Source organism: Diorhabda sublineata, chromosome 1, assembly GCF_026230105.1.
Source record: "Diorhabda sublineata isolate icDioSubl1.1 chromosome 1, icDioSubl1.1, whole genome shotgun sequence".
Taxonomy (NCBI): domain Eukaryota; kingdom Metazoa; phylum Arthropoda; class Insecta; order Coleoptera; family Chrysomelidae; genus Diorhabda; species Diorhabda sublineata.
Genome location: NC_079474.1, coordinates 18,718,187 through 18,741,682, shown reverse-complemented (window position 1 = coordinate 18,741,682; position 23,496 = coordinate 18,718,187). Strand labels below are relative to the sequence as shown.

Genomic DNA, 23,496 nt, shown 5'->3' with positions numbered 1-23,496 from the left:
TAGTTTGGACCTAATAATCATGAAGCATTTGAAACTTTAATCAATTTTAATTAACATGTTAATCAAGACATAAATATTTATTTTATCTTAATATACTCTTGGATTGAATTTTTACAATATTGCAAAAAAATTTATCGCTTGCGGCTAAGTACAGTACATACAACTATTATTTTGAAAATTTGTCTTATAATCGGTGATATTCTGAAAAATTAAGCTACAGCTTTGAGTTGTGGTTCTTCTTTTTTAGCAACGCCCCCTAAAAGTTTCTTGATCTCGGCAATCGCTCTGCCTGGATTCAAACCCTGAAAATAAACGAAAAGTTTAATACAAATTTCAATCAAAATAGCAACTTCTATGAGGATTATTGGAAAGGTTCCTGACCTCAATCTAATCAATCTAAGGATATCAGCACTCATCATTATAAGCATGTGCTTTGTTTCTATTTAACAATCGTATAAGTAACTCATTATTTCAGATAGATATAAATGACAGTTTTTATATTCTAATTAATCAGTTATAACTTATAGTCTATGTTGTCATAAAAAAGTTAGTGTAAAAAAAGTACCTCATTGAAGGATGACATTCTAGAATCCAAATTATGGAGAAATCCGTTTTGTATAAATAGGTGCTTGTTTTTCAAAGAGTAAATCAGTAAATAATTGGATGTCATAGTGAACAGGAGTTGGTGAATATTTAAGCCTTGGTGGATAATTATTATAAATAGCGATGGTATTTAGTGTATCTAGTGTAATTGTATAAATAAATCAAGTGTTAATTCACCCCACAGATCAAAACTGTTTAAAAAAATTAATAAAAAACATTACAATATAGATTAATACAACAAATACCAGAAGTATCCAAACAAGTTTGAATTAAATTAATACAGACATTAGATTAAATCATAATTTGACATAAATTATAAATGATATTATTTTTTCCTTACTTTTGGACAAGTTCTTGTGCAGTTCATGATAGTGTGACATCTGTAGGCGGAAAACGGATCCCTCATTTTATCCAATCTTTTTTTAGTTGCTTCATCTCTAGAATCAATTATCCAACGATAGGCCTACAAGACAAACATATTTAGATATCGACCATAAAAAATTACAAATAAAATTTATGGAAAAAACAATCAAGTTGGAATTTCTGGTGCAGATGATATTTTTATAAAACACACTCTGTATTACCATAACATCAAAGATAATTATAATTTCTGATACCAAATAAAATAAACATTTTTTCTTGCTTCGGATAAATTATCTGTATTCAAGAATCAAAAACCTTGTTCTAGAAGGATTTTTCCTATAATAAAGTTGAATCCTGGAGCTTTGTATTGTATGATGTTCATGACTTTGTTTATCGTAAATCGTTTGTCTGGCGGATCAAGTACAGATACAGCAGTGATGGAACATGTGATCAGAATTGGATGAGGATGAAGAAAATTGGGTAAAGAAATCCTTATTTAACCCTTAAACACACGTTTTATTTTTTGAAAAAAAACCGGCCAAAAAAATACATTCAGAAGATATTTCAGAAGAAGATAAGCAATATCCAATTGAATCCACATGTTCAAAGGTTTCCATTATTGCCCCTGATTCAACTCTTGGTGGAGAATTTTGATATACTGCGATTTTATTTCATGAAAAGGCTAGTGTTGTAGCTAATTGCAGGCAAATGATAAATATCAATAAAAACATGATTTCTTCTTTTATTTCACTTTGTTATTTTTTAATTCTTGATTATATTTAAGTGTGAAAAATTATAGTTGCATAAAATACAATGTCCCTCCAATTAACTCAAATGTACAAACTAAGGGGAAGAAAAGCAAAAAGGAAAAGAGGTCGTCCACTGATAAAATAAATAAAAGCATGTAGAGAAAGGGCAAGAATAGAGAACTGTGGTGAAACAACCATGAACAAAAATAAATGGAGGAAAACAATAGAGCAATTCCAAGCCTTAGGGCCCATATAAAGCCTGTTAACCTGTTTTATATATGTTTTTACTAAATGAAACTATAACAGGTGAATGATCTAAGGATAGGTCATAGCAAAACTCTGATTTTAAGTATTTTTTGTTTATTCCTTTACAGTATGGAGTAAAAGTGTTTATACTTCCAAAAAATATTTCAGAGGTTGATAAAAAGCTGATTATGGTAAGAGAATAAGCAATTTTGATTTATGGACCTGCTAGATGGAAATGAAACAATAAACGAAACAATTAATACAAATCCATAATAAATTTTTGCGCAGTTATTAATTTAATGTAACCATGGTTTTAATTACCTGCATGAGTACAGCAGGTCCCAAATATTTATCACCATTCCACCAGTAGCTTGGACAAGAAGTAGAGCAACAAGCACATAAAATACATTCATATAAACCATCTAATTTTTGTCTATCACCCACACTCTGCAGATATTCAGTACTTTTATTGGAATCAAGATCACTGAAAATACAATTTTTAATATTTTCACAAATTACATTAAAAAAATTACCTTCTCTGTAACCAAGGCTCAATAGATTTGTATTGCTTGTAAAAATTATTCATATCAGGGATCAAATCTTTTACTACATACATGTGCGGTAATGGATAGATTTTTGTCTTTCCTGAAGTATCAATTTTGCTTAAAAATAAAGAAACGTTTAAACAAAAAAAGTCAATTAGCTGTATAAAACGTAATTATCAATTGCTTACCTTATACATGCCAAAGTATTCACTCCCCCAATATTCATAGCGCACGATCCGCATATACCTTCACGACATGAACGTCTGAAAGTTAATGTAGGATCAATTTCATTTTTAATTTTAATAAGCGCATCCAAAACCATGGGGCCACAACTGTTTAAATCAACTGTATATTCTTGCATATGTGGTTTTTCGTCGGGTTTGTCGGGGTTCCATCTGTAAATAGCAAAAGTTTTAGGCCTTGCTGGCTTTTCGGAACGTTTTGTTTCGGCTGCGGCTGCATTTACAACGGGAGCTAAATGAAAATGACGAATCTACAATTACATCTAGATTATATAACTGAAGTATTTGAGAGTTTGAAAAATACCTGTCCAAAGTTGCCTTTACACAGATTAACTAGTTGCAGTCCCCTCGACATCTTATTCCTACTTGATTTTATTATACCGAATAAGATCAAGCGGTAAAGAATTTACTGTTTATTTTATCAATATGTTGCTTTTAAAATTACAAAAAATGGATGACATATAAAACATTTGTCTGAATTTTGACAAATGTCAATTTCATTTTCACGCTCACCAACCCACAGTAGTTACTTTTGCTTACACAAAGAAATTTTTTATACATAATATTTTTTTAATAATGGTCTAGTTATTAATAATCAATCAATTAATTATTTAAAATTTAAGACGTTGCATTTTTTTATTAGAGTGATCGATTTTGACATATGCACATATAAATAAGTAAAATATATATTAATATATAAATTACTCTATCTATTGGTTAGTTACCGAAGCTTTCGTACAAGTGAAAAATCTAGAAATTTATCTTCCTACAAGTGATAAATGTCAACTACGTACTTTAGCAATCGAATGAGTTTTCGAATCTGCGCATTTGGAGTACTCTCATATCTAAATTTTCTTCATTTTCTACTTGGCAGTAGGTACGTCAACGTGTAAATATTAGTTTTTCTGTGAAAATTAACTTTTAAATTCACTGTTTTAGCAATACCAAGTAAAACTGGAGATTCTTCGAAGATCCAGGATTTTCTAGGACGGATTTTCTGTTTTTACAGTACAGTGAGTCACATTTTGTTATTATTTTAGGTTTGTTTTGTGGTTTAGGTCAACATGCTGGAGATGACACGTAGACTTTAATACAACCGTTGGAAATTTAATTACACATTTCAAACTTCTGTTCAGAGTGATGTTTTCTTGTAATTTTCACCAGTTTCATGAAAAGTTGATCCCATTTCCCATGAGTGCTCGGATATTTTTACCACATGGTCATATCCAGTTCCATATGTTGATCATTGGACACCATATCTAGACAATTGCGTGTGATTTTTTTAATATTCTAATAATAAAATTTTTCAAAAGTTATAATTCTTTTGACAATTATTCCATTTAATTCAGATATTTTAAGAGTTTCACCTGTACGTTTATTTTGGTTAGTAAATTTTTGAAATATTTACATTTTGTTAAAGTTAGCTTTCTCTTTAACAAACTAAAATTTCATTTAATTGATTTTTAGCTATTAAATTGTGCCATTTTTTCGTAAAATCTTTTTTTTAACCTAAATTATAATTATACATAATTTTCAAAGCATAAAGGACATTCATAAGTCTTATTGTTATTTTTTGTTCAACATAGATCCAGAGCTCGTTAGTGATGATATTATTCAATAAAATCATCACCTCCAAAACTTTGGAAAATAAACTGATATTGTTGTTGAGTAATTTTAATAGTATTAAGTTTATTGTAAAGTTTTACAACAATAACGACAATTTTCATTGCTACTATAAGTATTTATTTTTCAATGGTGAAACTATGTGTATCTATCCAAAGAAGATTTAATCGTCTAAATATTATTATTGTGGATTTTTATTTGAAAAGACAGCACTTGTTTCTCACACAGTTGACCTGAACAAGAATGTCCAATAAGTTTCAATAGCATCGTAAAATGATTGTAATGCATGAAGAAAGCAATTATTTTAGACCATAGGGAAATAAAATAAGAGATTAATGTGGTAAAACACCCTTTGAAATACCAATTTACTTATTATTTGTTCCTTTATTTGCTTCTGCTTCCTCTTTTATCTCCATATCTACAATTATTCACACTTAACCAAAGATGAACATGTTCTAGAGAGTATAATTGTGTATTGGTGTAGTAAAAGAAAACAGTGAATATTAGTAAACAGTATGGATAACATCAATATTCCATAAATTCCAATTTATTTAATGTTTATTCAGTGTTGCTGTAACGACTTGGCACGAATTAGGACAATCCCAAAATGCAGCAACCAATGATGGAAGCAGGAGCGGCCTATGAGCCCTCTGTAAGAAGTTACGACGATCTATTCCCAGCTCTACCAGAATCTACACCCCAATATCAGAACAGCTCTACAATGGGACAATGGACCGACAAGATGAGAGTTGGGTCTACAAGAATCACACAAGTTTTCAGGTAAGAAAAGGAAAATAAAATATTCATATTTATTGATTGGTATTTAATGAAAATTCATTATTATTAAATTTTATCACACTTAAAATGAAATTAGTCAGCTGCATTATCAGTACATAAAACTATCGAAATTCAAGAGCTAGTGGGTTTATGTTGCCAGTTATTTTTAGATACAACGGTTGTGTAATATTCTCAGACTCCAATATTGAGAATTAAAACCATCAAATTAATTACTCAGCTCACCTCATTTGACAAACATCGCACCAATCATGTGCTAAATAAAGGACACTTTAGTGACATACAGAGGCTTCTAAATATCAAGATAGTATGGGAAATCGTATTATTACATCAACCTCCAAATATATGTTAAAAGTTCCTCCAATCCCATCTACTTTCTTTGCTGAATAATATGCATCTCTGCTTCATCAGATGCATTTCATACTCACAGTTTCCCTGCAGACCTGGGCGCTAAGGAAGCTGTATTGATAGTATCTAGTGCGTGAACTTTCTAACAAGAGCCAATACCAAATCAACCCTAAAACATTAAAGTTTTCAATGTAAATAAAATACCAAGATTTAACTTGTACTGTCCACTCTAATAACCAGTATATGGTTGATACGAATTTTCTAATAAAACAATATATTATGTATTTTCCATCTAGAAATATATTGTTAACTTCCATATGAGTTATAATAACTGGCCTTTGCCTGTTGGTGCTTGAAAACATAAACATAAACCTTCAAAAACAGCTTTTCAACCGCTCGTGTCTAACTAAATAGTAAATTATTTCGAAATTCTGCCTTTTACCGTAATTAGTTTTGTTTTTCAGATGATTATTTTCCTATTTCCACTTATGTTTAGCAAAGGTGAATTATTATTAATGCATATTTGCCCAGAGATGCAAAACTCATTTTAATCAAGATTGGAAGAAATTAACAAAACAACAGATGAATTTGTGTTATTAATATTTATCATCTCTTCTCTTCGGCATGTATAAATGCTAACTAAAAATAATTATTACTACATAAATAGAAAAATTGAACCTGGGAACTCACGCATGTGAGACTCGTACTTTAACCACTACGCTAAGAGACCTTAATAATACGGTTTTTTACGCACTAGTGGGTATAGTTTTATGTACGTACGTATTATCCACAGTAGTAGAAAAAATTATTTTCATCCTAGTAAATGAATGTGGGCAATGACATTACGTTTACTGTTGGTGTTTGAATTTGAATATTTTTATGTACCAATGAAATAGATGACTAATTTTTAATCTGTTAAACTATAATCAAATTGGGTATAAAAAAATATAATTTCCCAAACATATGCGAATTGATTTAATGGTTATTAAGGATTCCATTATTAGATTTCAGAATTATAGCAAACATGATACAATTTATACTGAACACACTGTTTACACTACCGCTACCCTCAAAATTTCACTGACTGACGCGCGTTTCTATAACCAAGTTATGGTCTTCAGGGACTGAAGGAAAGTATAATCGTGAGTGTTGGTGTAGTGCTATAAATAAATAGTGTGCAGTATGAATATCACACAGTTCCAGGAATTCCAACTTAGTTGTCACCTATAAACCAGTCTCTGAAGACTGGTCATCAAAACACGTGTCAGACAATGTAATGGTGACTGTTGGTGTAGTGTGTTTAGTATGAATATCACTTCTAGGAATTCCAACTTAGGATATGGTTTATTGATTTTTACATCTAGTTTTGTTTGGAAAATTTGTTCTGCAAATATTTCAATAGTTAAATCAATGAATATAATGAAGTAAAATTTTTTAAATAAAGTTCACATTCTTATCTTCAACAAATGAATTAAATGTTTACCATCAAAATTCTGGTAGATAAATACTCTTTACTTTAATGAATTCTGGTAGATAAATACTCTTTACTTTAATGAATTCTGTTAGATTCATTTCATTCTTATCTATTCCAGCAATATTTTATAAATTACTGGTTTTTATCTTTAAAATGAAAAATATTTTTGATAATAATTGTAGTTATTATTCTATGTAAATATTGATAGGAAAAAATACTTTTTCCTGAAGGTAGTTGAAATAAAATGTATTAAAGTGTTTAGATAATGGTTAACTAACACTTGTTGAATAATTATTTTTCTTCTTCTTCTTCTTCTTTAAATGCATATCCACTAATTGATGTTCTCGATAACATTTCCCATCGCTTTTCCTTATTTCTTGCGGTGTGTATTAAATGTCGCTTGACATGGTGCATGAAATTGCATGCAATTTCTTGCAAGGTCAAAATATTGCACGTCGCGTGTCTCTTGTCATTGCATCATGGCTGCACTAATAAAAATTCAATAAATGATATCATTGTAATGTTCGACGATCGTGGCCCCACGTTGGGCGCCAATTTTATAAAGTTCGACGATGAAGGCGTCGAATAATTGAGAAGAAAAAAAACGTTGCGCGCCAATCGTGACGTATTATCGCAAACGATATAAAAATATAAGCAAATAAAAAACAAATTTAATGAAAGTAGTTTAATATCTGTATTGTTCCTGTGCAATGCAAAAATCTTATAAAATATTATACTTTTATAATATTAACTTCCATATAAGTTTGGTATAAAGTTTTCTAATTAAAAATATCTGTTAAACACATTTTTAACCTTGTTGTTTCCTAAAATAAAGAAAAAAAGGTTTTCTATCTACAGGTCATAAAATCGATAATACAAACCCAAAATATATTAAGTTTATAAAGTAGGTAGTTAGTTCTCTCTGATCCTTAACATACCTCCGAAACTCTAATAGAAAAAACAGACTGTTACCTAATTCCATAATCCCAACAGTTCCAAAATTTTGATTTGTACTGTATTCTAAAATATTTGCCTACTCTCTATCGACTAAACAGTTCTCAATTCTAAACTTTATAAAAATTTTAAGAAAAAAGCTTGATCTGATAAATAACTGGGAATATTATTCCAAGTTAACAATTTCCATGTAAACATTGTTTTAATTTTTTTCAACAACTTGATTTTAGGTACCTTTTGATAGAAAATCAGTTCAAAATAACTAATAAATAAAAATGAGCATTATTTTAATTTTTGGAGTGGATATTGGTGTTTATTGGAGTCGAGACAAAATATTTTAAAACTACTATAAGATAAGGCCAAAGAGCGTCACCACATGAACCAAATAGCGACGCTCCTCGACGTTGTCTTCAGTTCGGGTCTCAAGCCCGAACGAGGGTTGTTAAACTACTCTGATGAGACGTAATAACGGCGAAACTAGACACTAGTTACAACCTCCTTGCAATTGCGAGCCATCGATTAAAAGGTCGATTAACATCATGCTCTTCAGAGGAGATGTAATTCAATATTCGTCGAGGCATTAGCCAGGAAAGTAGTTGTTTTCTCCTTTGAAGAACGACAGAATACATTTTCGAAATTATTTCAGAGGTGAATAGTAGAAATCGTTTAGTTCTCAGTCGAATATTATTATTGTGGGTATTGCATGATCTCACAAGAAATTTGTGGCCAAAATAGTTTTTTTTTTGATATAGTAGCGAACGTGGTTTTTGTGAGTACTGACTAGAAAACACGACTAATAAGACTATGAAATGTTAGTTATGCAGATGTTACGTAACAAAAAAAAACTAGCAACGTTTATCACATTATAAATATTACTGAATAAGTAATTTTTACGATTTGTGGCATTTACCAATAGTTTCTAACTAAAAATTAAATGCTTAATAATAATTTCTCATTAGGACGCTTTTATCAAAGGTCAAACAGTCAACTGTTTTAAATAATAGTAACTGCTGGTCTTGAATAAGAATTTATTATACAGAATGAATACAAAACTTGATTCAATTGACTATCGTTGTTTCAATCTACTTCGAATTTGAAATAAATTTAAATATTTAAAAATAATTATCAGACATGTAGTTATATCAATCTACATAACTTCTTGTTCCCGCTTTTAGCTCTTCAATATTTTTCAATTTAGTTTTAATAACTTTATTTTCCAATTACCTCCATAAAAAGTCAGTACCGTTCAATGGGAATATATCAACCTAACCATCTGCCTGCAAATACCATCGAGGTATTTTCTTCTTGCAACATGTTGAAACCAGATGTCTACAGTGAAGCCTAGCTTGTACAGGTTTAGGAAATAAATAAACTTATTGCGGTACTAATTTTTGCGAGAACTACAGATATTGTACAGTATTAAAGGCTGCTTGATATGATGCAAAACAATTTGCAATGCAATGCAAAATGCAATTTTTCAGCTGATTGTTTCATGTAAATTCTCGCATTTGCGACATTATCGGTTTGGTTTAGGTTTCTGATATGCTGATATTACGTCTCTTGTCAAGGATTTATTAGTTATCTTATGTTTTATTTTATTTAGAAGTTTTTCAAATGTTTCTTCAACCATTCTTAGATATAATTTTGTATGTTTTCTCGTCTAATTCTAACTAAACTTACGTATCCCCTTGTTCTATCTAGTCAGAACTTGGCTTATCATCGCCTGGATGCTTTTTTCTTCCCTTGAACTCCAAAAGCAAATTAACAGCTGACCCCTTTTTCATGTTTACTCTACCTAGCTTAGTTATTTTTATTTTTAAACTGATCACAAAATATAAAACAGAATTTGAGGTTAGGAAATTGTTTACTTTTGCTTATGGAATTTAATTTAGTGACAACTATGATGCAATGGTAAGGGATTTGTTAATGCAAAACAACGTGCAATATCCGTTTATGCAATATTTTCATCTTGAAAGAAATTGCATGCAATTTTTTGCACGTTATCTTGCATAATGTAAAGCGACGTTTCATCAAAGAATATTGGTGCCTATAACTTTATTTTTTTACGACCCCTTCCCAAGCCTTCACTACTAAACTGTCATTCAGTCTAGTTGGTTTATTATTTGTAAACAAAACATCAATATGGATCGTAATTCCTGGAAAATTGTAAGTTGGTTAGGATACAATTTTCCTGATATACTGGTTACCTTTGTCTTAATATTTTGTTATGTGGTAGGTCGACATATTTTTTGCTAAATAGATTTCAAAGATTTGACAAATGAAAAATTAATCTAATTTTATAAAATTCTTTCCAAAGCTCGTTAGTGATGATGTTTACTCAATAAACTTATCACCTCCAAAACTTTGGAAAATTATTAGATGCCTTTTTATCAATATTTGCATTTATGACATGTAAATATATAATCTTGGCTTCTTACAAAAATTGTATTTGCAAAAAGGGTGGTTCCTTTCATTTTTTTTTTAAATGGAAAGTTTTTAAACTTACATTTACCACAAAAACAGCGACTATCCTCAAATGTTCATTAATAATACCAAGAGAAGATTAAATGATATACTTAAGCCTCCATCTAGACCGAAATCTTACTTGGGACACACACCGCAAGACTAAAAGAAAACAAACAACATAGAAATTGGCTAATTGGCTAATAAATAGAAATTAGTAGCTAATAATGGAAAAAAATCACACTTGGAATCAAGAGTCGAGTTTTGGGGATATAGCAAGCCTCAAACTCAAAAATTCTCTAGTCATTTCAATCCAATACTCTGTAATTGCTGCTCGATGCTACTTGTTATGTCTCAATTTCAACCGTCCACAAAGACCACTGTGCAAACACTAGCAACCAACCAATCAACCCTTAACTGCAAGAAAAGACTAAAATGATAATGACCCGATGATCATAAGACAAATTACCTGAGAACCGTTGATGAACCTGCATCATACCATTTACTTATTTCTGAATATAAGTAGATTGTAAATTTGAAAATAAAGAAGTTTTTGAAAAATTTCTATCGATCCAATTTCTGAACCCTCACTCCTTGTAATCAGAATTGAGAAATGTCCAAGAAAGAATATGTAAGGATCTAAATCATTATGTGCAAATATATATAAACATTGTACAAGATTCGGAAGTTTTGAGAAAAATAGATTTGACTCTGTTAGACATAAACTACTAAACTGCTCCCCATCCCAACTAATGATCAACAAAGATTTTTTTTCAAGAATCAATGGAACTAATTAATCTTTATGAAACGAGGAGATTTACAATATTTAATCGCTATCTCATTTGTTATATAATATTCTACTGTAATGAAATACGAGAGTAGTCAAAGAAGTAGAAGTATTGGAAACATTCTTTATATTCAAACTATTTGTTTCGATGAAAACAACGTCAAACATGTAGAAAATACATCAAATAAAGAAATATTCATAACAAATCATTAAGTAAATCCTCTTCAAGTCTTCCCTTACATAATATAACTCGAATTTAGTTTGATTTTGTCGATGTGACTAATATATTGTGAATGCCACTTCTTTCTCATATTTTCCTAATGTATTTAGAGATATTTATACTATAACAGTATTATAAATTATCTGAAAGACTTTGACCTTTGATGTTTTAGAATTGGAAATCATATGTTTAAATATTTTTAAGGGTCCCTTATGAAGAACGTAAATTGGACGTACAAAAATTCGGCGAAGGCGAATCTAATCACATCTGTGGTAATATTATGATAGAAACAGGTGCACACATTGAAATATCCCATGCTAAAGATCAATCGCTCACGTTCTTAGTGACAGGCAAACAAAACGAGGTACTTGAAGCAAGAAGAAAAATTTTGACTCATTTCCAGACTCAAGTAAGTAGAAAATTTATCCCCAGTTTAAATACTTTTGGTTATTTCTTGTTAGTTGTAATTTATGGAACTGAAAGTTTCGGTCTCTTAAGAGGGTAACTAGTTTAGTGCTATAAATAGTGTGTTAAGAAATTCGAACTTAATAGCCCTGGTTCCGTCAGCTAAACAACGTTTATGGGGTTCTAGTTCTACCATCAACTTATTTACGGTTTGTTAAATATCTGTACCCTTGGTTGTACCATGGAAATAAATAAGATCAAGAATCTGCTATGCTGAATTGTTTTGATGAAAATACGAGCTGTATATATCCGGGCTTTATAAATAAAAATTTGGATACGGATCGATTAATATGGCCCTCCAATTATTTGATGCGACAATGACATTGTTTTCAAGTTTTAAGTTGTTTTTCCTATTCTAATTGAACAATTTTTATTAAGTACGTCATCTTTGCTTCTACAATTACTTCATAAAAAGAGCCAAAATTGCATTCGTTATCAGTATTAGATTTTTGAAATACATAAAACTTTTCTCGACTCTCCTGTATATTTTTGCAATGTTTTGTTGTGTGAAGTAAAGTCGTTTCATATTATATTCTTTGGGAACAAATAGTACTCGCATATGAACATTGCATTGACTATTTGGGATTTGAAATTCTTATTCTCAATGGTTACTATGTTTGTCCATTATTTTCCTATTTTGTAAATATATCACTGAATGTTACTCTAAGGCTTTATGATTGGTGGGTACTCCAAACTTTTGTCAATCCCTCTTAACTCAATGACTGTATGAGCTGTTTATTTACTTGATAAAAATGTAATTATTTCTTTTTAGGCTAGTAAACAAGTGTCTATTCCAAAAGAACACCACGGATGGATTTTAGGTAAAAAAGGAGATCGTCTGAGAGAACTTGAGAAAAATACTGCGACCAAAATTTCAGTACCAGCAATAAATGATCCATCCGATGTAATTACAATAACAGGTAAATATATATGACTTGATATATAATTAGTATTTTTATTTTGAAATATATCTGATCTAGGTACTAAAGAAGGAATCGAAAAGGCAGAACACGAAATAAGAGTAACATCCGATCAACAATCGAAAAAAGCCTCAGAACGTCTGAACATTCCCAAACATTTCCACCCGTTCATAACTGGTCCTTATAGTCGAAATTTGCATCGTTTAATGGCTGAAACCGGTGCGAAAATAAACGTACCTCCACCGTCGGTAAACAAAGACGAAATTTTCATTGCTGGCGAAAAAGAAGGTGTAATGGCAGCCAAAAATAGAATCGAAGATTTATATAAATCTTTAGAAAAGGAATTGAAAACTGTAGCAGTGGAAGTGCCAAAAAGTCAACACAAATATGTAATAGGGACAAAGGGAAATACAATACAGGAGATTTTAGATACTACTGGAGTTAGTGTTGAGATACCACAAAATGATTCACCCACAGGTGAGTTTTTTGTTTCAATATTAAATGTATTAGCAATAATCAGAGAAACCAAGATCAATGGTAAACTATGAAGAAAATGAAATTGAACAACCTTGAAAATATTATCCTCCAAATATTGCATTGTAGATCTAAACATATATCTGGTAAAAGGTATATGTACAAGAAATTATGCTAGATTGAAACAGGCTAGAGTGAAAAGATAATTTTTCAATGATCATCTTTTTTCATTAGTTTGTTACACATTAATTCACTTGTAAATTTTTTACATTATCATTTGTCAAAATTCTCATCTTTTTTATTTTCTTCCTATCCATACTTCATTGATCAAATAAATAAATAAAAGAAACGCCACAATGCTGGGTTAGTACCATTATGTCCTTTTGGTTCTTAAGATTCCCTATTTGTTGGTATCTGTACTATTATGTCCTTTTGGTTCCTAATTTTTCCTTTGTGTTGGTATCTGTACCATCATGTCCGTTGGGCTCTTAAGATTCCCTTTACTGCTATGTCCTGGTTCCTTAGATTTCCTTTATGTTGATATCTGTACCGTTATGTCCTTCTCATTCCCAAGATTTCTTTTTTGTTGATGTTTCTACCATTATGACCTTTGGGTTCCTAATTATTCCTCTGTTTTGGTGTCTGTACCATTATATGCTTTTCGTCCCCGAGATGTCCTTTTTGTACTATTATCTCCTTTTGGTTTCTAAGTTGAGATTTCCTTTTTGTTAGTATCTGTACCGTTAAGTCCATTTGGTTCTAAAGATTTCCTTTCTGTACCATTATGTCCTTTTTGGTTTCTAAGTCCAAATTTCCTTTGGTATCTGTATCATTATGTCCTTTTGGTTCCTAAGTTGAGATTTCATTTTTGTTGGTATATATTTTGATGAAAATTTTGTTTCAGGTACCATTACTCTACGTGGTCCCCTTGATAAGTTGGGTTCAGCATTACAAGTAGTTTGCGAAAAGGCGAATTCGGTTCGTTCCAGCGACGTAGACGCTCCGGCGTGGATCCACAGATATATAATCGGTCGCAAAGGTGCCAATATCAATAAAATCACACAGAACTTTTCAAAATTACATGTAGAATTTACCGATAAAGACAATAAAATCAAAATCGAAGGACCTCCTGATGAAGTGGAAAAAGCGCAAGAACAACTGGAATCTATAACCAAGGATTTGATTGCTAAAATGATGTATTTGGAGATGGATGTCGATCCTAGGTTGTTCAAGCACATCATTGGAAAGAATGGAGCTAATAGTAAGCGTATTTTTAAATTAATTGTGTACAATTTTACATTAAATCTTTTATTTGTAGTTAATAAACTAAAGGAAGATTTCAACGTTTCAATCAACATAGAAGAAAGTGGTTTGGTGCGTATCCAAGGTAACAGAGAAGATGTGATTAGCACCGCATCTGAATTAGAACAAAGAATTTTCAAATTGGAAAACGAAAAAGAAAAAGATGTCATAATTGAACAGAAACATTATAGAAAAATTATAGGTGAGTATTTTGATGTTCTTTAATGCTTATTTCCAATTATTTTCAATTTTGTACTATATTGAGAGATAATAAAAATGATTATTTGCTAGGTGCAAAAGGAGAAAACATCAAAGATATCAGGGATAGATTCAATCAAGTACAAATCTATTTTCCGGGACCAGGAGAAAGAAACGACATTGTTAAAGTCAGGGGACCAAAAGAAGACGTCGATAAATGCGCTAGATATTTAGAAAAATTAGTCAAAGAACTGAATGAGGCATATCAAGTCGACCTTCCAATTTACAAACAATTCCACAAATTCATAATAGGCAGAGGTGGTGTTAACATCCGTAAAATACGCGAAGAAACCAACACTAAGATCGATCTACCGGCCGAAGGCGATAAAAACGATATGATCACCATCACCGGTAAAAAGGAGAACGTAGACGAAGCCGTCGAAAAAATACGTAAAATTCAAGATGAACTTGAAAATATTATTACCGAAGAAATAACTATTCCTCCTAAATTTTACAACTCTCTCATCGGTGCCAAAGGTAAACTAATACATTCAGTTATGGAGGATTGCGGTGGTGTTACAATCAAGTTCCCTAGTGCCGATAGTAAAAGCGATAAAGTTACTATTAGAGGACCTAAAGATGATGTTGATAGAGCTAAGCAACAGCTGTTGGATTTGGCAAATGAGAAGCAACTAGCCAGCTACAGTGCCGAGGTTAGTACGATGAAACACATGAAATATAAAGACAAAATTATTTTTTTATTGGTAAGTGAAAGAGATAAACTTAAGCGTATGTGCAGTTGTGTTACTGGATGATTTGATGAAGAAAAAAGCTAATTTTCGATGGTAGTTCCTATCTGTTCTGAATGTTGACAATGTAGGCATTGTGATCTTAACTTCACTGTTCTAAATAATAATTATCTCGACGGCGAAGAAAATTAGCTCATAATAAGGTTTTTTGTTACCAGGAGTATTTGCGCGTCCAAGGTCCTCCTCATCTGGTCGAAACCTTCCTCTAGAATATGAAGCACTCCATTACTCTTTTGATACTTCTGTATGTGTTTCAATTACTCTTAATTGCTCTTGCCGGATACTGACTGTACTGTTTCGGACAATGCTTGGTTAGACAGAAAAACAAGTTTTTCAAACAGGGATTTATGTCTTCCAGGTCCTCTAACAGGTATACAATGCCTTCTAGGTCCTCTTCTGCCCAGTGCCCAGAATGTCAACTGAAGCAGCCCATACCCATCATTATGTGTTCGAGTCACTTTGATGCAGTTTTCAATATTGCAAAAACTCTTGTATCTAGTTTATACTCTTTACTTATCTCTCTTTACTTATCTTCTCCCTTGTCTATCTTTTTTTCTCTTTTCTTGTCTGATACTGACTCCAAGGCTTTAAACAAGTTTCTTAACCAGGGATTCAGTGTCTTCTAGGTCCTCTTCTGTCCATTGCCTAAGGTATCAACTGCAGCAAACCATATATCTTTTAGTGTTTTAGTTACGTTGATCTTTAATAACTTTTGTACCTTTTTGCGTCTAATTACTTGATCTGATTGATCAACTTTCCAAAATTTTATTTGAGTTTCAATACACGATAACCAGAATACCATAATTACTAATATAGTGTAATCAAACATAGATGTAACATTTTGTGTGAATACCAAATTTTATTTTATCGAACACAATTTAATGCATCTTAGATCTAAGCAGATTTCTCCTGTATAAGATTTTTGTATAAGAAATGATGCTAGATTACAACAAACTAGAGTGAAAACGTATTTTTTTGATAGATGCGTTTTCTCATTGGTTTGTTACAATTAATATCATTTTTTTATATACGAGGTAAGACACATAAATTCCAGTACAAAGTGTCAAAAAGGGGGCCTTTTTTTCAGTTTCAATTACATTTTGAAATTGTTTCGTGTATTGGGGCAAATATCACCAATATTTTGAAAATGAACACCAGAAAATTGGTACTAATTTATCGTATTAAAAATTCTTAATAAATCTACACAGTTTGGTGACGTTTTAATAATTGTATTTTTTAACATACTGTGATAAAAAAATCTGAAAAAAAGCCAGACTAGTAAGAACATATTTTGCTCTACCAACTGTCAAAAACTAATGCGAGTATTCCCAAAGTCTTCAAAAATATACCTACCTATTGACTGTTGGTACTACTGTGAGGAAATGTTTATTTTTAATAGGACAACTATCGAGTTAACATTAGACAAGTATTTAATGATTTATAATCTTGAATTCGGAGAAATTTTGAAAGTTTGTTGTATTTATAATAAACAAGTCATAGTTCCAAACAGATTTTCTAAAAACTTCTTAATAAAAACTTTAGATAATGTTCTAATTTGAATATTGGAACATGGAAGTGAGGGAATGATTTTTCGAGTACTATATATGCTCGTACAATCTCAAAGTTATTACCAACATTTTTAGTCTTGATGACATTCTTTTGGAGAAAAAAATCATCCAAGTCGATTAGGTTTATTCTAAAAACTGCTAAGACAGTATTTACAACATATTGTAATAAAAATATTTCACCAATTTCGTACAATTTGGAAACATTTCTAATTTTGTATTTCATGAATCATTCTACAACAAAAAAACTGAAAAGAAAAACATCTGAAACCACACAGCCAGGACACTAATAAAGCATATTTTGTTCAGGTCCGTGCCAAACCGCAACACCATAAATTCCTAATCGGGAAAAACGGTGCCAATATTAAGAAAATTCGCGATTCTACGGGAGCCCGCATAATTTTTCCTTCTGATACAGACGAAGACAGAGAAGTTATCACTATTATTGGTAAGAAAGAAGCAGTCGAAGAAGCCAAAGCTGCCTTAGAATCTAAAATTAAGAATGTAGTAAGTAAAATAAGTGAAATTGATATTTTAGCACGTTAACCTATTTATCTTTTTTTTTTTTTCAGGATAATATAGTGGAAAGTACAATGCAAGTAGATCCTCGCCATCATAAACACTTTGTAGCCCGAAGAGGAGAAGTTTTGCACGGAATATCCGAAGAATGCGGAGAAGTTATGATATCATTTCCGCGTTCAGGCGACGACAGCGACAAAGTTGTCCTTAAAGGACCTAAAGAATGTACGGAAGCCGCCAAAATTAGAATCAACGAAATTATAGCCGAATTGGAATCGATGGTAACAATCGATTGTGTCATCCCGCAAAAACACCACAGAACAGTAATGGGTTCCAAAGGACACAAAGTACAAATGATCACTTCTGATTATCACGTTCAAATCAAATTTCCCGAAAAGAATAACCAAGACGAATACGTAAATCATGAACAAGTTAATGGAGAAACTGATGAAGAGCCTATCAGACAATGTGACGTTATAAAGATAACTGGTAAAGACACCAATTGTGAATTAGCTAAACAGGCGCTATTGGACTTGGTACCTATAACAATATCCGTAGACGTACCGTTCGAACTACATCGTTCTATCATAGGACAAAAAGGCCGCGACGTCAAAGATCTTATGGATAGATACGACGTACACATCGTTCTTTCTCCTCAAGATATTAAGGAAGACGTCATCAAGATCACTGGTGCGGCGACTAACGTCGAAGATGCTAAAGAAGCTCTTTTGGAAAGAGTCAAAGAATTAGAGGCCGACAAGAAAGACAGAGAACTTAGAAGGTTCGCTTTAAAGGTCGAAGTACCGCCCGAGTACCATCCCAAGATAATTGGCAAAAGAGGTGCTGTCATTACTAAGATCCGCAAGGATCATGACGTTCAAATTACTTTTCCGAAAAAAGGTGAGGATATTTTCATTTCTAATAAACTAAATAGTTATGGCTAAAAATTCAACTATAACTGACTGACAAACGTTTCACTGCGACCCAAAGGATCTATTGCCTATCTTGCTGCAATACTGCAAGAGAGGCTTTGTCTCTATTTAACTATCTTTACAAAGATTTGATTCATTTCTATCTTTATATTCTAAATGATTCAAATGTTCCTTAAACCAAACTTTAACAGGCCTCCTTGTTTGTCTTATGTACTTTCATTCATTATCATACTGATACAACTATACTGATTGTTACACAAGTCTTGTTGCTATTGTATTGACAATAACAATAGTTCAATATATTTTTTCGTTTGTTTTGCCACTACAAACTATTTTTTTTCTAAAGGAGATCCAGAAGAATCGATTATAACCATCACTGGCTACGAAGCTAATGCATACAACGCCAAAGACGATATTATGAAAATTGTCAACGAACTTAACGAGCTCGTTAAAGTAGAAATCAACATTGACGCCAGCGTCCATTCTAGATTAATTGGCGCCAGAGGCCGTAACATTAAGAAAATAATGGAAGATTTCAATGTCGATATCAAATTCCCTAGGGACGGAGACAAAGATGGTAATCTTGTTGTCATTACCGGCCAAGAGGATAACGTGTACGAAGCTAAGGATCATTTGCTCAACTTAGGAGAAGAATACGTAAGTTGTTTCCATTATCATATCTATAAATAGATCCATTTAAATAGAAACTCTCAAAGAAAGCGTCCGTATCATTTCATTTCTTTGAAGTACTTTATTCAGGACTATAAATGGCTAGAAATCGCCGGGGGATAGATCTGGAGACTATGATGGATGTGAAAACAATTCATAGTTTAATTCATTGAGTGTAACTCAGTTTTTACAGCTTTGTGATAAGTTGCATTATTTTGATGGATTAGAATTTTTTTTATTCTGAATATGAGATCGTGTATTTATGATTTCATTACCAAATTACAGATGCTGTAACCTTTTTGACCGATTGTTGTGTTTTTACTTGCTCTTATGAACATCATAATCATATAGCATCATCGTGCTTGTACGACCACATTCAAATTGTATACCAGTCAATGATGGTCGATTTTCTTAAAGAAGGGTCACTATAAGATAATTGTCTCCCAGCCAAGCTTTTGCCTCCAATATATTTTTCCAGTTAAACAATAAAATGTCTAATTTGTTCTTTTTTGTGTTTCACAAAACTCAGTTTCTAACAAAGCAACTATATGAGGTAACGAGCTTGAAATTTGATAACTGTCGGTATACCGTGTATTCCAATTCTTTTTCATATTCTTTTGTTTATAATGTTCACATTGATTGGATTCTTCTATTTGTTGCTTCTTCAGCTACTCATATTTTCCTATCTCTAATGTTTTCAAAATTATTTCCAGTTACAAGACTACACGGAATTACAAACAAGGGAAAGACTACATACATTGAGTTCCCATTTTGAACCCGCTGCTGCACAGAATAATCACTCCCGTGGCGGCGAGCCCAATAATGGATTTGTAGTACAGGGTGGACCTTGGGAACAGAGGGCTCCAAATACGGCTAGTGTAACGGAATTCCCGTCCTTCAGACGTGCTACGGAAGAGCCACAAGCACCAGCTCCAGTAGCAGGCGCTTGGGGTTCACGTCATAAAATCTATTAAACGATACAACTACTTTTTGCTTCCACTTTCCTACAATTTCATTTCTATTTAAAACATTTTGGCTTATTTTTATGTTGTACCTTCGTATAAATTATCACTGCCAAAAAAATATTCTAGGAAGTATTTTTTTATTGTTTCGAAAGTTGGAAGTAGGAAGCTTACCGAATAATTTGAGGTTATGTTCAAAATACTAACCTTAGTTATTAAGTTAGTTGCGCATGTTGCAACCACTCCTCCCCCTCCTCTTCCCTCACTGTTTGCTGCATTGATTAGTAAAAAAGGCCTGGCGACGAAACTGGACTCGCGAATTAACGGATAAACGATATAAAACTAAACAAAGAGATGAAACCTGTTTTTTTTCTAATATGGTATGTAATAAATATTTAAAAAAATGGTGTCTTCCTTAATTGAAGGCATTGCACGGCCTAGAATATATATATATGTATGTAGAGATGTTATGATATTTGCAACTTATGTTATTTTTTGCTATGTATGTGTTGCCCCCCCCATTTGTATATTATAATAAGATAATTAAGGTATATATAAATCTGAGTGACAGCCTGTAGACATTTTTGAGAGCTGAAACAATCACCACTCATTGATTTAAGTAATTGCCAGAAGTATATGAAAAATACTAATAATTAACTTTGAATTCTCACTGTTTTTTTGGACGTTTTCTTTCTATAAAATGATAGTATTTTCCAAAAACTGAAAGTGTTTATAGTTAGTTTCAATTTCATTACTCTAAATTTTGAAATTGTATTTTTATTTGTAAAAAACCTGATAAATCTGTATGAAAAATCATAATTTTTCTTTGTTTATTGTTTCAGTTTACATTTTTCACTATATTGAGTCATAAAATTTTCATTTCTTATAAAACTGCTAGATTTTTGCCAAAAATTCTCATTTTTCATTTGTTTGAATTCTCAGTTTTTATTTTCGCTGTTTCCATTACTGGTTTTCATTTTTAATGCATTGAAACATGAAAAATTCCATTTTTCATTGTTTGGTATAATAATTTTCATTGTTATTAATTGTTAATGTGTAATTTCTTATGAAATCTGTAGTATTCCATTGAAAAATATCCATTTTTTTGCGCATTGAATTACAAAATTGTCATTTCTTGTGATAGCTAACAGATTTGAGCATAAAAGCCATCTTATAATTGTTTGGAATCCTAGTTTAAATTTTTTTATTGTTCTGTATTATCAATTCGTCATTTCTTGTGAAAATTGATAGATTTGAGTGAAAAATATCCATTTTTTTTACTATACCATTTTCTAGTTTTCAGTTTTAATACATTGGAACACGATATTGCCATTTATTGTGAAAACTAATAGACTTAACAATAAAATACCCACCCTTTCACTGTTTGGTATTCTAGTTTCAATTTTTTATAATTATATATTAAAAATATCCATTTTTTCACTATTTCATTGTCTAGTTTTTATCTTTAATGTCTTGATACAGGGAATTTCCATTTATTGTGAAAACTAACAAAATATCAATTTTTTCACATTTTTTCATTTGAAGTTTCCATTTTTGATACCTTGATTTACGAAATTGTCATTTCTTGTGAAAATCTCGATGAAAAATTTCTGTTTTTCATAGTGCAGATTTCTAATTTTCATTTTCAAAGCATTGAATTACGAAAATGTCATATCTTGTGGGAACAAAATCTTATTTATGAAAACTTGGTTTGATGTTCGGAGGGGTTTCGTAGAATGAGATTTAAATTTGTGGTGAAATTGTTTAATCTCTCAAAAATTCATTTATATCATTATTGTTTCATGATCACTCTTACAGTATACAGGTTGAGCTCAGGCGTGGGACATTCACTTTAGATATTAACAAAATAAACAACAAAAAGGGTGGGAATGGAATTTTTACTGTGATAAACAAAAATGATTTGTCTACATTAAAAAGTGATATATAAACTATGGTACTGTAAACCCGGGGCGGTAGTAAAAGATCCCCCTACAATTTTTCACCACAAACTTTTTTAGTTGCACAATTTTTTTTCTCATTTATGTACCTGTTGAAAATACTGTAAATAGTTTTTAACAATATTTGTTTTTTGTGTATAGGGTGATAAATCATTTGAAAGGGTCTAAATATTGATATTAATTATAATAACGATCAACATATTTCGATTTCTGTGTCTAAAGTGGTTGGCCTAATACCATCTATGTATGTCGCATATCGATATTCTTTTTTATATATTTTTTTTTTGAATTGTTACGTAAATATTTTTTATTTGTGTCATAACTTCTCTGCCCCCCTTTTTGAAAAAAAAGCAAGGCAGTGTATTGTATCGTGCCTTTGTCTCAGATTTAATTTTTCTTGAAGAACCTACCATCCCCTAAATTTTTTTATTAGGAATTTCCCCTCCCTATTCCCTCAATCAATACTTTTTTTTATAGACAGATAGGATAACTCCAATTATTACAATTTCTTATTTTTCGGAATGTTTTTGTAGTTAGAGGGAGCGGATTAAAAAGTTTGTTCTGTCAAATAAAATTTATATAAAGGGTAGTGTTATTTTTGTGGTAATTTTTTCATTTTTGGTTCTTTGTTATTGAATCAACTTATGAAGAAAAAAAAATGACTGATTGTACGTGTCGAAGAAATCAACACGACTTAATTAATTGAAAAAGATATATTTCTAAATTTTTTTTGCTGTTAATCTTGTGTATATAGGATATATTATTTTACAGAGAGTCCCTGCGGTCATTTTTGTTAGCCCAGGACTAACCTGAGGGAGAGAATTATAATAAAACAAATAAAAATACCTTTTGCTTTTGTTATTTATTCTCTTCATTTTTAGCTTCAGAAACCGCCGAGGAAAATTTGAGTTAATATTTAACCTCCTGTTATTTGCAATCATGACTCGATGGAAACAACTGCAAATTGAAGGCATCAGCTCAAGGACATAAGAGGAAATATCGACAATCTTGGATCGTGCTATGCAGGATTCTGAAAGCTCGAGTTTTTGGTGTCTTGCAAAAGTACTGAACGCACTAATTACTGCTATTACACCAGTATTACAATCACAATTACACTATCTGACCCGCGATTTGATAACCAAGTTATCGTCTTCTAGACATGAAACAATGACAAAATGTGTATTTTCCACTAAAATGTATCAGACTTCATAATAGAAGAAACTTTGATAATCCTAAGTACTGAAGAATGAAAATTAAGAATCCAAGCAAATGAAAAATGGCAATTTTTCACTGAAATCTACCAGTTTTCAA

At 31.4% G+C, this 23,496-nt stretch overlaps 2 protein-coding genes across 2 annotated transcripts; one reads left to right on the top strand and one right to left on the bottom strand.

Moving 5' to 3' along the window:
• Positions 1-27: 27 nt before the first annotated feature.
• Positions 28-3,491, bottom strand: LOC130452410 (uncharacterized). The gene is made up of 6 exons (XM_056791681.1): positions 3,053-3,491; positions 2,695-2,999; positions 2,495-2,623; positions 2,283-2,445; positions 944-1,066; positions 28-302 (listed from the first exon to the last, which is right to left on the bottom strand). Exons 1-6 carry the CDS (start codon positions 3,101-3,103, stop codon positions 210-212), a joined length of 864 nt encoding a protein of 287 aa, XP_056647659.1. The 5' UTR covers positions 3,104-3,491; the 3' UTR covers positions 28-209.
• LOC130452403 (vigilin) lies at positions 3,306-23,031 on the top strand. The gene is made up of 13 exons (XM_056791660.1): positions 3,306-3,625; positions 3,688-3,761; positions 4,938-5,151; positions 11,617-11,821; positions 12,650-12,797; positions 12,858-13,274; positions 14,176-14,532; positions 14,590-14,775; positions 14,865-15,484; positions 17,455-17,652; positions 17,718-18,564; positions 18,943-19,253; positions 19,979-23,031. The coding sequence occupies exons 3-13, from the start codon at positions 4,979-4,981 to the stop codon at positions 20,237-20,239; spliced, it is 3,723 nt and encodes a 1,240-aa protein (XP_056647638.1). The 5' UTR covers positions 3,306-3,625; positions 3,688-3,761; positions 4,938-4,978; the 3' UTR covers positions 20,240-23,031.
• The last annotated feature ends 465 nt before the right edge of the window (positions 23,032-23,496 follow it).